We start from the raw sequence: 14387 nt of genomic DNA, 5'->3' as shown, positions 1-14387 counted from the left end.
GTTTTCTGTTTTCATATCGCACGGAGAATATCTAGTTTTTCCATGGTAGAAAAGGGGAAAAGGGGGGGGGGGGGGGTCTAATCTAGGGGTGATATTTATCACTTCACAGCTAGGTCTTTATGGTTATGGCCATTTTTAGACTTTATTGATCTCCTTTAGACAAAGAGTTCTGCATCAAGATACAGGAAATTAATGCTAAAATTAAAGAGCTAAATGCACCAATTTTTTTTTATTAAATAATAGTTTATAGCTAAACAAATCATATACAAAATTAAAGGTATTTCTGATGGGTAATTATCTGTTGATCACCTAGCTTCCTTGATTGAAAAAATTACAATTGAAAAAAAAAAAACCCATTTTCTAAGCTGTGGATTTATTCAGAAACTTGTAGTATATTGAAATGAGGCCACAATCTGACATCCATTGTTGATGACAAAGTCGTCCAGTCTGAACTTCCCCCTCCACTCCTGGTTGACCAGGGAGGTATCTGGTTCGTCCGTCTGCTCCAGTAGATAGAACATGTATCTGTGAGGGTTAGTTGTCCCTGGCTCAGGCTTAGGTGGGGTTGGGGGAATGTATGCTAAGAAGACAATCAAAATAAGATTTTCTTGAACTTTTACTTTCCACCATGAGAACAAGTACATGTATTTCAGGTAAAAAAAACAAAGCTAACAAATAAAGTCAAGTAATCTTGTTACTAATGCCAAGACTAATATACCAGTATTTTATCACAGAGCTAACCTTATTGTCAGAATAAAATCAAATATTTAATTTGCTTTACTGCTACACAAAAATCAAAGTCTTGTATAACCATCAATATGTAATACAATATTTAATGCATTGGTACCTAGCATGTACAAGTATATGGTATTATCAGTTTATAAAACAGTAATTTTATCATTAAATCTGAAATTTCAATGTCTACAGCCTTACCCATCACTACATCACCACCTAAAGCATTTCCATCCATCAGATTGGAACCCTACCAATAAAATTAGAAAAGTTAATAAATTTTATATTATAAACATGACAATGTCAAACGTAAAATTAACTTTTCTTTAAATGCATTTAAACTATATACATGTACATGTATATCATCAGGTATTAAACTTTTTTTTAACACATTACCTTTTCAAATTGACTTATTTGTAAAATATGATTAATAAACTTTAATTTAGATGTACATTGTAATTGAATATTTAGGGGGGATGGGGGGAGAGAATACCTTGATATTCGTAACCATCCAATGTAGCCAGTATTTCTGGGTGGGATTGTCCTTGAATGGAGCATCAGGGTCTGCCATAACCAAAGTGTATAGACTGTCCTAAAATTAATCAGAATATCTTGATTTATGATTCTTTTATTTTAGGATTCCGAGTGTCATCCCGCAAATGCAAATAATAGGAATGTGATGATTTTCTATTATGCTCACTTCAATTCAACTCTACAGAATATAAAATATAGAAAATGTTATGAAAACTTAAAAATTCTTTCCAATTTAAAAAAATGTACTGTCAAAAATGAAACATTTCTTCAAAAATGAATTTACGGTATTCAATTATTCTAGATAAATAATTCATATCAAATGTCAATTTTATCATCAAAAACAAACTCGCAAAAAGGGGGCGAAACTCTAATCAATATTAATCAATACTTTTTCCCTAGCGTTTTAGATAACATATTTTAAAACATATACTTACTGGCTGAACATTTTGAAATTTGACCTGGGGAGCCTCCTTGGCCGCCGATTTATCGATGGTGTCCCCACACTTACTGTACACCGCCCCTCCCCCGGGGCTGGCCAGCGTCAAGGTGGCACCTGGGGGACAGTTATCCTGTGGAAGCTGACAGGCTTTCAGTCCCTCCCAGAACATTAGGAATATGCAGACAATAAATACAGATGTTGACATGACGCTGAAAAAGTAACCATGGAACTCACATCATTGTGCACACGAGATCTACATGACTGTATTTATACGTCCATTTATTGAACTCGGAGATGATGGTATACATGCATGAATTAATCGATGTACACGTGGTGTGTCAATGAGTAGGCCTAGCGAACCATAGAAAACGTAAATATAACTTTTTTAAGAGAGAGAGAGAGAGAGAGAGAGAGAGAGATGTACGTTTTGTCTTGGTTTGTCAGCGAGGACTTCGTCTTGGTTGCCGGTTTCTTAGGATCTTTTTGTCCGGAGGACTTCTTGTTCCCCTGTTCGGGTCGAATGCTATGGTATTAAAATAAAATTTAGAATTTTCTTTTTTTTTAAACATATATTAAATCTTAAACTAAAACACTTTTTACTGCAGTAAATTAGTAAATACAAAATAGGCCTTCCTTGTCCATGTCCATTACAAGTCAGTTGAAAACGACTGCATGGTAAAGTTGGGGACAAAAGTACTTAGTACTTTTATCTAACCGTCCTTTACTGGTTCAGTTCAAGAAGTCGCAAAGTTTTTGTTCCCACATTCGTTTACCCTGCATAAAAAAACAAAAAACAGCCCAGAAAATGCCCCCCCCCCCCCCTTTTTTTTTTTATAATGGTCGGGTGTTATATACATATTTCTACTTAAAGTCATATTTGATTTCAATACATTCTTGAAGCATGGGTTGATAACGATTGCATGCAAATAGACAAGGTCTATCATGTTGAAGAATCTGCACTGAAGTATGTGTGTGTGTGGGGGGGGGGGGGGAGGGGGGGGGCTAATTTATGCTATCGCGGACAACCACCCCCTCCCTCCGCACACAACCGTTCATGTGTTATATATATGGTTTACACAGTAAAAGACAGTCCAGGAAGAATTCTTTCTTGTATGGAAGTGAAGTGTCTGTAATGTATAACTTCTGAAACATTTGATAAGATTGCAGTACTATGATATAATATGATTATAGTATCATATCAATGCAACATCTATAAATGATATAACTGAAACAGTACAATATCATTGTTGGAATTATCAATTAATGTCATTTATTATAATTGTTAAATACAATTCATTTGCAAATCTTTTCCTTAATATTCTAATAATTTCATATTTGTCTGCTCTGGGCTCTAAATTAGAAATAAATGTTTTGTTCAGTTCGGTAACCAACAGCCTGCATTGGTCATCAAAAACTGAAATCGAGAATGTTCATACCTCTTTCTCCCCTCTACTGCCATTTAACACGGTAGGTTTGTAAAAAGTGTCATCTGTGTATATGAAAATATACACCTTGAATTTTGCCCAGGGCAATGAATTTATACGTCCAAATAAGAAATTAACATACCGTCTGGTGCATATAAATAGCAGTGCATCATTACTCGAGCTGTCTTAATGTCAACATTTTCAAAATTGAAGCGTTTCATGAATCAAATTAATAAAACATTAAACAAAAATAAACAGTCCATTCGTCATATTAATTTCCAAAAGATGAATTTTTTAAATATCTTCTACCAAAACATTTTCTATCACATTGTTAGCTTTTAAATAAATGAACCGCGGCCGCCGCCGCTTACCTTTTACCGGAATTCATCAATCTGTCAATGTTCATTTTAAAATTAGCAACATATTTGAGTGTCCGGTTTAAATTTTGACGTGTATCACAAAATACTTTTATTTAGCAACCATGATAAAGACAATAATTCTAATTGGTGGGCCCATGAAAGGTATTGCTTTTTTGTAAATTGGAGAATTTGTAGTAAGGCATCCGCCTGCTCAGTTTGTTTAAAATATTTTCTTCAGATTATTTCGTCTTATTCGAACAAACTATGACATGTACCTACAGGATACAAATTCAGTTGCATCACCCCAAAGGCTTTGTGTTTGGCCTTTTTGGGAGATGAATTTTAACGTGGATTTTTAACTGCTTTTATGGCTAACTAAATGCACGCCTTCGAGTTCGAACGGGTTTGGAGAATAATGAAGAAACAGATTCTAAGAGTTTCTGGAAAGGATTAAAATTTTGAACCTGTCCCCACCCCACTCCTATGGCCCCCCCCTTTTGAATTTCGGCCGTCACAGTCCTCTCCCTACTTTCCCCTTATTGTGACGTCAAAGTTCACGTTGGTTAAATGTCCTTTGAAACTCCCCAGAAAAATAAAAGTACGCGAAGAATACGGTTTTGTTTACTGTAAAATTACACATCTTATATGCTTCTCAAAAGTTTTACTTTGATTCTCGCGAGAACGCGAGGTTGGAAATCATTGGTGCTATGAATTGTGGGTCAAAATTTACTGACACTGAAAAGATCTATTGGATCAATGTGTAAACTTTTGTGACATTGGTACAAAATATTTCCTACTTCATCACAATCAAGGGGATGTCCACTTTGTAATGCTCTTGGTCTCTTGTTGTATAGAAATTGAAATATGTTACCATAGTATGATGTTTTATCTTAGGAAATTACAATAACTTATGCCAATGAGGGTTTTATATTTTTAAAAATGAAAAACCTATCCTTTTTAGGTACCCGTTTTAGACCTTTGTCACTGGAACTCCCAAAACCTCTGTTTTCTGTCGCTGGGTATCCAATCATCTACCATCACATTGAAGCATGTAGTAAGGTAAGAATCCAAAATAATTTTTATCCTTGAGAAATCAATAGAAACCAAAAAAAAGTCTTCATTCTTTATTAAGAAATTTACAGCACAAAAGTTTTAAAAACAAGCAGAGCAGGCTTTGTTCACTCCCTATGCTCTCTCTCCCCTGATTCGTCGAGCCAGTTGGATGTCCTTAGGCATAATTGTGACTCGTTTGGCGTGAATGGCGCACAAGTTTGTGTCCTCAAACAGACCGACTAGGTAAGCTTCACTGGCCTCTTGTAAGGCCCCAATGGCTGCACTCTGGAATCTCAGGTCAGTCTTGAAATCCTGGGCAATCTCACGGACCAGGCGCTGGAAGGGAAGTTTCCTGATGAGAAGTTCTGTGCTCTTCTGGTATCTCCTGATTTCACGGAGGGCAACAGTTCCGGGCCTGTATCTGTGAGGCTTCTTCACACCCCCTATTTGGAAGAAAACAAAACAATTGAATTAAGTACACATTTGATAAACGGATATTTCCATAGATATTCACACATCTTTTTGAATGTTTGTCAAAAGCTTTTTGCTTCTCTTCCAAAAGCATTTTGAATTAAGTGGGAAGTATGTTTTGGACAGATTATCAAGTTTATTGATTTTAGGACAATTGCTGTGAAGTCATTTAAATTTATAGAGAGTTAAGTAAAAAAATAAAATTAACCGTTCACCCTCAACAAATCAATTTAAACTAATAATTTGTTTACATCAGGAATGAATGTTTTATGTCATATGTTTATTGTATAATTTAAAAAAATTATTCCCTACAAAACTTATGTAAAAGGACTATGTGCGGTTTTATGCATTTTTTGCCCCCCAAAATTAAAGTTTTATAAAGAGCTTTAAAAATAAGGTGGAAGATAGTTAGAATCACATTTAAAATAAGGGTGCAAAAGATTATCACCACAGTGACGTCATAATGTAGAAATGACGTCATGAAGATTGTATATTTTTGATAAATTGATGTTTTGTAGCAAAATATGGGTGTTTTCTGATGTTTTTCGACTGGGAAACATCGAGCACAGGCTTGCTCAAGTACCATTTTTTAGTATGTGTATATTTATCAGAAGAAATACGTATGTTAAAATCGTACTTGAGCAGACCTGCGCTTTATACTTCTGTATGCAAAATTGAAAATATTTTCAATTGTTTACAAATTTGTGGGAATTAGGTCATTTAGTTGACGTCATAGATAAATAGCGAATGAGCAATGATGACTAAAATCATTATTTTAGTTATATGCATCCACTGTACAATGATTTATGAAGATTTGATTTTTATTGGCCACTATTAAAAAATTGGTTAAAATTGGGGGCAGATATTTGTCCTTTCTCTGCACATAAATGAACAATATTAGAAATTGTAAACAAACCTGTAGAAGGGGCACTTTTTCTTGCTGCTTTGGTGGCAAGCTGTTTTCTGGGGGCTTTGCCTCCTGTAGATTTTCTGGCTGTCTGTTTTGTTCTGGCCATGTCTGCTTGTGAACTGTTCCAATTCCAATTTCTTTGTGATCTAAATCTAGAATGGTACAGCTAGGTCTTTATACAATAAGTGTGACAGTGGATTAACTCAATTATTCTCCTGGGTAGATTGGTTAATTGTCACTCAGGTGTCAATCAGGTATACTGGTACCTGCCAGGCATGTGAGATGTACTTACCTGGTGTGACAATTCACCTCACTGACAACTGTTCTTACATTTCTTTGATCTTTTTTCTTATATCCACAGGTAAAACCAGATTTTTCTGGTTCAATCTGGAGTTTTGGAGACTGGACTCTAAAAATAGAAATGATGTTACTTATTTTCTAAAAATAGAAACTTATGTAATTTTGATAGGTTTGATTTTTTTTTCGATTTATCTCCCTTTACTATTGTTATACATTTTCAAATAATTAATTTAGTTGGAAAATAAAAAGGAACAAACTAGAAGTTTATTTCTGCATGGTGAAATGAAAAACAAAATTCTCATGTACATGTAGTTTCATTAAGACTCTCCCTTACCAACCTCCAACCAACCCCCCCCCCCCCCCCCCCCACCCCCAAAAAAAAAATATTTGTTGAGGACTGTGACCAAGTACTCGCTATTTTTAAATATAAAATTATAAATACATGTGACTTATATAAATCTATTTAGATTTTTTATTTCTAAATATCTGTACATGTATAATTGTGAGACCTAGCTGACCCCCCCCCCCCCCTTTTAACTACCGTATATCAATACAGTGAATACACATACTCCTAACTTGATGTTCATAGATATTATATGTACACATATAAAGTTTACAAATTTTGTCCAAAATACTGGTACATGCATGTGCTGTCAATATCTTGTAGGTGCCACATATGAAGGAGGTGATCTTGATAGGATTTTATCAGCCTAACGATGCACTGAACAAGTTCATCAGCAATGTTCAGCAGGAATTCAAAATCCAAGTCAGGTAGAAATAAATTCTTATGAGTTCTTGTAGAGAATACATTTGAAATACCAGTAACAAAGAACTAAAGTGATATTTTGCTAAATTAGATACCAAAAAAATATGTACACATGTACATAATAATAGATTAAGTTCAAAGCATTCATATGACATGATCTGAAAAAAATTAAACAAGGAGACGCATACATGGTTAATGCATTGCAATTCATAGATGTATGCATGACACAAATAAACTGATGTCATTCATACATTGACAAATACACTCTATAATAACTGATGACAATACATGGATATTTGACATAACTCGAAATTCATAACTTCGTGATGCTCCTGATTGGCATATTTAAGTGTGTGTTTATTAAAAATACACAAAATCAAACTAACAAAGGACATGTTCAGCTAGCTTCATTGGAAAAATACCTTGATTTTGAAAATGTTCAGTCTGAAAACCCTCAATACAATAATGAAAAATGGGTTTTGAGCTTTCAGAAAAGTAATGTTGATTTATTATTTTTAACAAAGTGTATTGGTATGTGCCATTTTTATCCTGGAAGATGAATCAAAATCAACTTTGTTATGTACCTTAAAATTGATATTGTATAAATGGGGAAAATGTATGTACAGGTAAATTAAGTGTTTGATTTATCTTTAAAATCTACCGGTACTGTTAATACTTGTAATAGTTTCATGTACCTCTTGAATCATGCATTGTAGATTGAAGGTTATTCTGCTTTACATGTTTCATAATTACCATGTAATGCGTATTATCAACAAGTATAACAAGGCACATTAATACTTAAAAATACTTCTTGTAATTTTATTTTTAAAGGGTGCAATGAGATAATTTTTCATCTTTATTACTGTTTTAGATACCTACAGGAGTACACAGCCCTCGGTACGGCAGGCGGGCTGTATCATTTCAGGGACCAGATACTGGCCGGGAAACCTGACAGCTTCTTCGTGATGAATTCAGATGTGTGTGGGGATTTCCCCCTCAAGGAGATGCTGTCCTTCACAGTGCAGAAAGGGGGTGGATCCCACTGCACAGTACTGGGGACAGAGGTATGAGTCAGAGATAGAATGCCATATTAGAAGAGGGCCAGGGGTTGGTTGAGATGGAGTTTGGGGGATGGAAAATGGGATATTCTCTCTCTCTCTCTCTCTCTCTCTCTCTCTCTCTCTCTCTCTCTCTGAGAGATTATTTTTAATGGTGTTCACACACACATCTTTGCAGGCAACAAGGCAACAGTCACTTAATTATGGTTGCATAGTGGAGAACAAGAATACTCATGAGGTATATTATTTATATATTACCGGTAAAAGCTTTTAAATTTATAGACTAGCTGTAAAGCAAAAAGCTAGATGATGCATGAAAAAGCAGTCCTCGATTAAAGCAACATTGCTGCATTCATTGCAGGTCTTACATTATGTGGAGAAACCAGAGACCTACATCAGTACGACCATTAACTGCGGGGTCTACCTTTTCTCACCCGACATCTTTTGTACCCTGGAAAAAATCTTTAAAAAGAACCAGGAGGATAATTATAAGTAAGAGAAATAATTTGTTAATTAATAATTATGCTGTATTTCAACTAGTAAAGGGTAATAAGCATTGTAGCGCACTATAATCAGTCTCTTTTCTAGCTGAATTTATACTCTGTACTTAATTTTGTAATGCATTGTAGGTACTGCTCAATATATTGCCTTTTATTATGATATTTTTGGAATGTATGGTGTTGTCTTCTTATGATCAGAAGTCTTTTGAAATAGAGGAAAACAAAACATTAATGTACTTATATCTGTACTGGTGTGCAACCAGTCATCGCCGAGTACCATTTCTCGCCAGTGATTGTTAATTACGTCATTTTTCGTATATGATTTTAAGTGTTTTAAGTGTTGATAAAATGACTAGCGAGAAATAGTACACGGCAAGAGATGGTCGCACGCCAGTAGTTGTTTTTGGACAAAGATGAACCTAGATTTTATTGATTCAGTCTTCATCAGCTTTGCCTGTGTTTAGTAAATTCTTTCTTGATCACATTACATGCTTTTGGATGAACATGTATTATTCTTTCATGATTAAAGCTTTCTTAATAGCATAAAACAGAATACATTTTTTCAGTTACCAGGCAGGAAATGGGTGGTGTTCTGGGTAAATTTGCATGATTTTGTTGGCTTAAATCGGTAAATCTGTTGCCGACACTGAAGAATGACTATGTGCCGTGGCATAGGGGCTATTTGTATACAGACAATACCAAGATTTGGTTTTGTGAGATGACTCTCGCTGTCCTGTTTTTCAAAGAATGCTTTGTTTTGTGACCGAGTTCAAAACCATCTTTTTACTCAATCAGTTCTTGTCAGTGAATGTACATGTTTTAAAGCCATCTTGATTTTGTATTTTGCTCTTTAATTTTAATTTTGAGGTTGGCAATGCATGAAAGAGAGTAAGTATGGTGAATTCTATATTTTCTATATTTGGTGTTGTGTCAAAATAAATGTTGAAGGTCGACCTCCCTGTTCTTAATTATCTGTCAATATAGGGAAATTGTGAAGTTACATGCACCCTAAAACGCATGATGATCAAATATCTTGTTTTCTAACAACCATTTCATGTGTATACTGCTTGTGTATGAAAAAATTAGGACCAATTAAGATTAAATGCGAACATCAACTCAATTAAAGAAAAAAATGTCCAAGTCAAAATATTGAAAATTTCAACTTAATGAGGTATTGATGGAATGCAATGTTGCATCAATTGTTTCAGAATCTAATTATGGAGTATTGGTCCATAAAATTGTGTTCCTTGGAAATATTGGAGAATATTTTTGGTTTTGATTTGATACTGGTATATACCTTGTTCTTTCTTTTATAATATGTTATAGGTGATTGAAGATTTCAGATGCATGAAGATTGGGCTATGGAATTACAGACCTAACTGCATGTCAAAATGTTCTAACCATCCAGAGATCCTAATCTCCTCATTGTTGTTTTGTTAATATTACATGTACAATGCTATAGGATATGCAGACCATGTTTTATTTCAATAGGGTAGTTCAAAGGGTAATATTGTACAGTATTATAGAAATACATGTAGCTTGGTACATGAAGATATCCTGAATCAAGTAGCCTATAATTGTTTTGGATAGTTGCAGGTCTACATGTAGTTATTGTTTCAGTAATAAATTATAAACTAGTGGGTACTTGTTCTTTGATTTTGAGACATTATAGTGTGAATATTCATTTGATTACAATATTTGAATGAATCCCCTGACAAAAAGTTTTGATTTAATTTTCTTACTTCTGTTGAAAATCTTTCAAAATGTTAAGTACTACGTGTTGTCATAGAGTATGTGAATTAATTAAGTGTCAACTGAAACTTAAGTTGAAGGGAAATATAAAAGAAATAAACAATAAATTTTACTTACCGGTATTCCTGAGTCATCCAACCTAATCTGTTTGATATGTATGATCATTTTTTTAAAACTTGATTTTAGCTGTGATCCAAACATGCAGATGAAGGAGACAATTCGCCTTGAGCAAGACATCTTTGTTCCCATGGCTGGTTCAGGGAAACTCTATGTCTACCATACAGACCGCTTCTGGAGCCAGATTAAAACCTCTGGGTACGTGATTACTGTGAAATGGATTAAAAGGGTGTGTGATGGGGGTAATAGAGGGTTATTATGATTTATAATGCACGCATATAGATGTTTGATGAAATTGACAAATCTGAAGTTAATTTATGCGATTATATTTCAATATACTGCATATTTTTTTATTCCCAAATTTGCTGTTAGTTTGAGAATCTTTACATCATTATGAGAGATGATTCAGTTTAAGCTGTCCTTATCAAGAACAGTTATATGTTGTCACTTCAGGGCTGCCATATATGCCAACAGACATTACTTGGCTCTTTACCAGAACTGGCACAAGGAGAGACTGGCTAAGAACGGAGAGCTCAAACCTCAGATCATAGGGGATGTCTACATCCACCCGACGGCAGACGTCCACCCCACAGCTGTGGTATGTATATAACCTGTGTATGAGAGTGTGTGCATGCATGCAGATGTGTGTGAAATAGCGAATATACAGTTTAGGAACTACCTGTTTTATTGTCAAAATTTCAAAAACATGATTTTAGGCCCTCACATACAAAAAATATCCAATGAAGTTTGAAGATGCTTATAGGAACTTACATGTAAAAGACAATTAAGCTCCAGATTCCTTACGTGAATCTTTAATATGTATCCTCATTATACATGTCAATCCTAAGCTTATTGTTGTTAGATTTTTTTTACTTCTCTACCTGTTTTTAGATATGTTTTTTTTTTGCAGTGTATTTCAATATACTTTAAAGTCTAACACTTCTGTGTTTTAGCTTGGTCCTAATGTCAGTGTTGGCAAGCACGCTGTGATCGGGGAAGGTGCCAGAGTCAGGGAATCCATTGTCCTAGAGGGCGCTGTCCTTCAGGTAAGAATTGTACAAAATTGTTAAAACTGTAGGAAATATTAATTTTAAAAAAAAAATCTGTATTGAAAATCCTCATTTTATGATGTTGCATATAATTCTTATATGTATGTTTGCAAAACTATATTTGAAAATCTGGTACATAAAGTTAATAGTTACTTTAAACTGACTTTATTTACATGCTGTGAGAGCCTTGTCGCAAATATTTTTTTGCTGCTAACCAATGTCTCTTACTGTGTTATTAACCAGGGTTGTCTCTAAGACCCGGGAGGTGGGGAATTTCCCCGCCTATATTGCCTTAATTACCCGGCTATTTTTCCATTTCAAACACAATGTAGCTATAAGCAAGACCCCCAGACCCCCTGCTACTTTTTTATTTCCTCCTTCTACTTTAATTTTTAGAGACAACCCTGTGTTATTTATACCTAAATGGGCTTTGTCATGAAAATCAGTCACTGCAAAACAGATTATCGCTGAAAAATAGCAAAATAAAGGCATAATGAATAGAAGCTGATTTACAGTACAGCTTACTTTTAAGTTTTATAAAACTGATTGGTTATTTCACATTGTGGTTATCTCCACTCTGGTATTTTAAAATGGAACAGACTTGACCAATTTGTGTTATTTTGATTATTGTAGGACCACTGCTGTGTGTTGTACAGTGTGATTGGTTGGAATGTCACCATTGGAATGTGGACTCGAGTTGAGGGTACACCAAACGACCCCAACCCAAACAAACCTTTTGCAAAGGTTGATGTGAAGGACACATTTAGTCCCGACGGAAAACTCAATCCATCCATCACAGTCATTGGTGAGTTTCATTGTGTCAGTGGAAATTGTTTATTGATTTAGTGATATAACTTTGTTTTGCATAGTTATGTATTTCTTAAGACTTCGTTCAAGCACCTGTTGTCTTACTTTTCATAGGGAGCAATGTTCAGGTGCCCTCTGAGGTGATACTACTGAATGCCATGGTGTTACCAGACAAGTCTTTAGCTGGAAGCTGCAAGAACCAGATCATCCTATAGAAGTACCCATGACAATCTCCCAGCATGCACTGCCAAGGTCCCTCCCAGCATGCAACACCAATCTCATGTTTTCATTTTGAACAATTTCATTTTCAATGAATTGTGTTTCTGATATATTTTGAGCCTTAAAATTTCATATGTTTTCCTTATTATTCATTGATATATATATTTGAAAAAGAATTGTTTATTTATATTACACAATCCAAGATAACATATGTACTTTATAATTCTAATATGCTTTATGACATGCTTATACATATACATTATTTAACATTGAGAATGTTGAAAAGGTTACCCCATATACATGTATATATGCACCACTGTTGAAAACATTCTCATTTATCTCATGTACACATGAAGCATAATTCCTTGATCTAATAAAAAAAAAAAAAGACAAAATAAATATTTTTGTTTTTGTTGGGAGATTTACATGGAAAGACAAATATTTTGGTGTAGAATTGGGGAAAATCTTACATTTTTTGACAGATGGCCCTTGTGAGCTTTAATTCTTAGTAACTTCATTAAATTCAAGATGGTCTGCTTTGAAAACAAGATGTATTTATACAAACACAAATGCCAGAAGTAATTTTATTGCACACTGTCAATCTGAAATTCACATGTATCTAGGGCAAATGCAGAATCTGGTACAATTATGCAGACGTTGAAAGCATGCCAAACTTTAAGAGTTAATCGACTTCCGCTTTAATACCGGTAGTTAGAACCAAAGTTTTGGCAGTTGGACAGAAAGAGAGACAAAACGAACACATGCTACACCCCCCCCCCCCCCCCCCCACACACACACACACCTCGGATCTTCATCTTTCAAAATAACATTATGTTTGTAGATCAATAGGATTAATTAGTTAAATGCTGCAATGTTTTGGCTAGGATTCTGTCGTTTTTGTTTCGCTTTGGGAAATGCGTGTACATTCAACAACCATTTAAAATTTTAAAAATGTATAGGACGCGTTTGAGGGAAAAAATCGATTTTATATAGGCAATCGTACAAAAGCAGATTAGAATCGAGAGAAAAAAACCCCTAAAATTTGATAATGTGATATAAGTAATTTATTTTGTGTAAATGCCATGGTATTGAATATTGGTTGTCTTTTTATGCGGTGTATTCAGAATAAGCATGTAAAACATAAGAACAGAAAGACCGAGTCAGTGGGATATTTCAATCATCTGTCTTCAAAGTATATAGATTGTATTAATTTTGCATCATAAAATGTTAGCATAATGTGTACTCATGTCTGCTACTCTCGCTTCTACTTAAATTGAAATTGGCAAGCTATATAGATAATAATTATTAATTATTGAAAGATGTATTGGAAGATCTGAGGCAGACTAGAATCAATATGTTATTTTCGACTTCACGGAAAAGGCGACCAAATCCCAATATACCGGTACATACTATTATTTAATGTACTTTGTGGAAGTGTAACTTCCTACATTGTACTCAGTGTGATGATCAGTTGATTTATTATTCATTGATGTTCAAGGGCTTTCTAAAAATAAAAAAAATATTCTACTGTCACGTAATATTACAAATGTTTAAGCAAACCGACTTATACTTAAAAAAAGAAAAGTATTCTACTGTCACGTAATATTACATGTACGAATGCTTAAAAAATCGACTTATTTTTAAAGAAATTTGTTTACTGTCACGTAATATTACGAATGTGTAAAAAAAAATTCAACTTAATTTTTTTTCTGTGCATGTATTTCATTGCCATTAATTACTACATGTATCTAAATTTTCGTGCAGAAAAAAAAGCTACGAAATGTAAACGAAAGAACGAACAAACAGGCTATCACCCTCGCTATACGAACTAATTAACAAACCCAAAACCATATACATATGTACATTTTAAATGTCAATTGGACCCAGAAGTAAGTAG

General features: G+C 34.3%; 3 protein-coding genes across 6 annotated transcripts; 1 reads left to right on the top strand and 2 right to left on the bottom strand.

Moving 5' to 3' along the window:
- Window positions 1-356: 356 nt before the first annotated feature.
- Window positions 357-3254, bottom strand: LOC128192757 (phosphatidylethanolamine-binding protein 4-like). The gene is made up of 6 exons (XM_052865710.1): window positions 3142-3254; window positions 2130-2228; window positions 1701-1914; window positions 1226-1324; window positions 934-982; window positions 357-580 (listed from the first exon to the last, which is right to left on the bottom strand). The coding sequence occupies exons 1-6, from the start codon at window positions 3162-3164 to the stop codon at window positions 378-380; spliced, it is 687 nt and encodes a 228-aa protein (XP_052721670.1). The 5' UTR covers window positions 3165-3254; the 3' UTR covers window positions 357-377.
- A 282-nt stretch (window positions 3255-3536) lies between these two features.
- Window positions 3537-12903, top strand: LOC128192743 (mannose-1-phosphate guanyltransferase alpha-A-like). 3 transcript variants are annotated; one of them, XM_052865691.1, is made up of 12 exons: window positions 3537-3650; window positions 4450-4547; window positions 6890-6993; window positions 7860-8052; window positions 8225-8284; window positions 8408-8538; window positions 9414-9434; window positions 10485-10613; window positions 10869-11013; window positions 11369-11461; window positions 12098-12269; window positions 12386-12903. In XM_052865691.1, exons 1-12 carry the CDS (start codon window positions 3611-3613, stop codon window positions 12484-12486), a joined length of 1287 nt encoding a protein of 428 aa, XP_052721651.1. In that variant the 5' UTR covers window positions 3537-3610; the 3' UTR covers window positions 12487-12903. The 3 variants fall into 3 exon arrangements, with proteins under 3 accessions (XP_052721651.1, XP_052721650.1, XP_052721652.1); XM_052865690.1 differs by lacking the exon at window positions 9414-9434 and adding an exon at window positions 9113-9142; XM_052865692.1 differs by lacking the exon at window positions 9414-9434 and having other exon boundaries at window positions 12386-12902.
- LOC128192761 (histone H3.3A) lies at window positions 4598-6318 on the bottom strand. 2 transcript variants are annotated; one of them, XM_052865714.1, is made up of 3 exons: window positions 6215-6318; window positions 5929-6074; window positions 4598-4984 (listed from the first exon to the last, which is right to left on the bottom strand). In XM_052865714.1, the coding sequence occupies exons 2-3, from the start codon at window positions 6026-6028 to the stop codon at window positions 4674-4676; spliced, it is 411 nt and encodes a 136-aa protein (XP_052721674.1). In that variant the 5' UTR covers window positions 6029-6074; window positions 6215-6318; the 3' UTR covers window positions 4598-4673. The 2 variants fall into 2 exon arrangements, with proteins under 2 accessions (XP_052721674.1, XP_052721675.1); XM_052865715.1 differs by having other exon boundaries at window positions 5929-6068; window positions 6215-6297.
- Window positions 12904-14387: the final 1484 nt, after the last annotated feature.

This window comes from Crassostrea angulata, chromosome 7, assembly GCF_025612915.1.
Source record: "Crassostrea angulata isolate pt1a10 chromosome 7, ASM2561291v2, whole genome shotgun sequence".
Lineage (NCBI taxonomy): Eukaryota > Metazoa > Mollusca > Bivalvia > Ostreida > Ostreidae > Magallana > Magallana angulata.
This window is presented reverse-complemented; position numbering and strand designations above follow the sequence as displayed.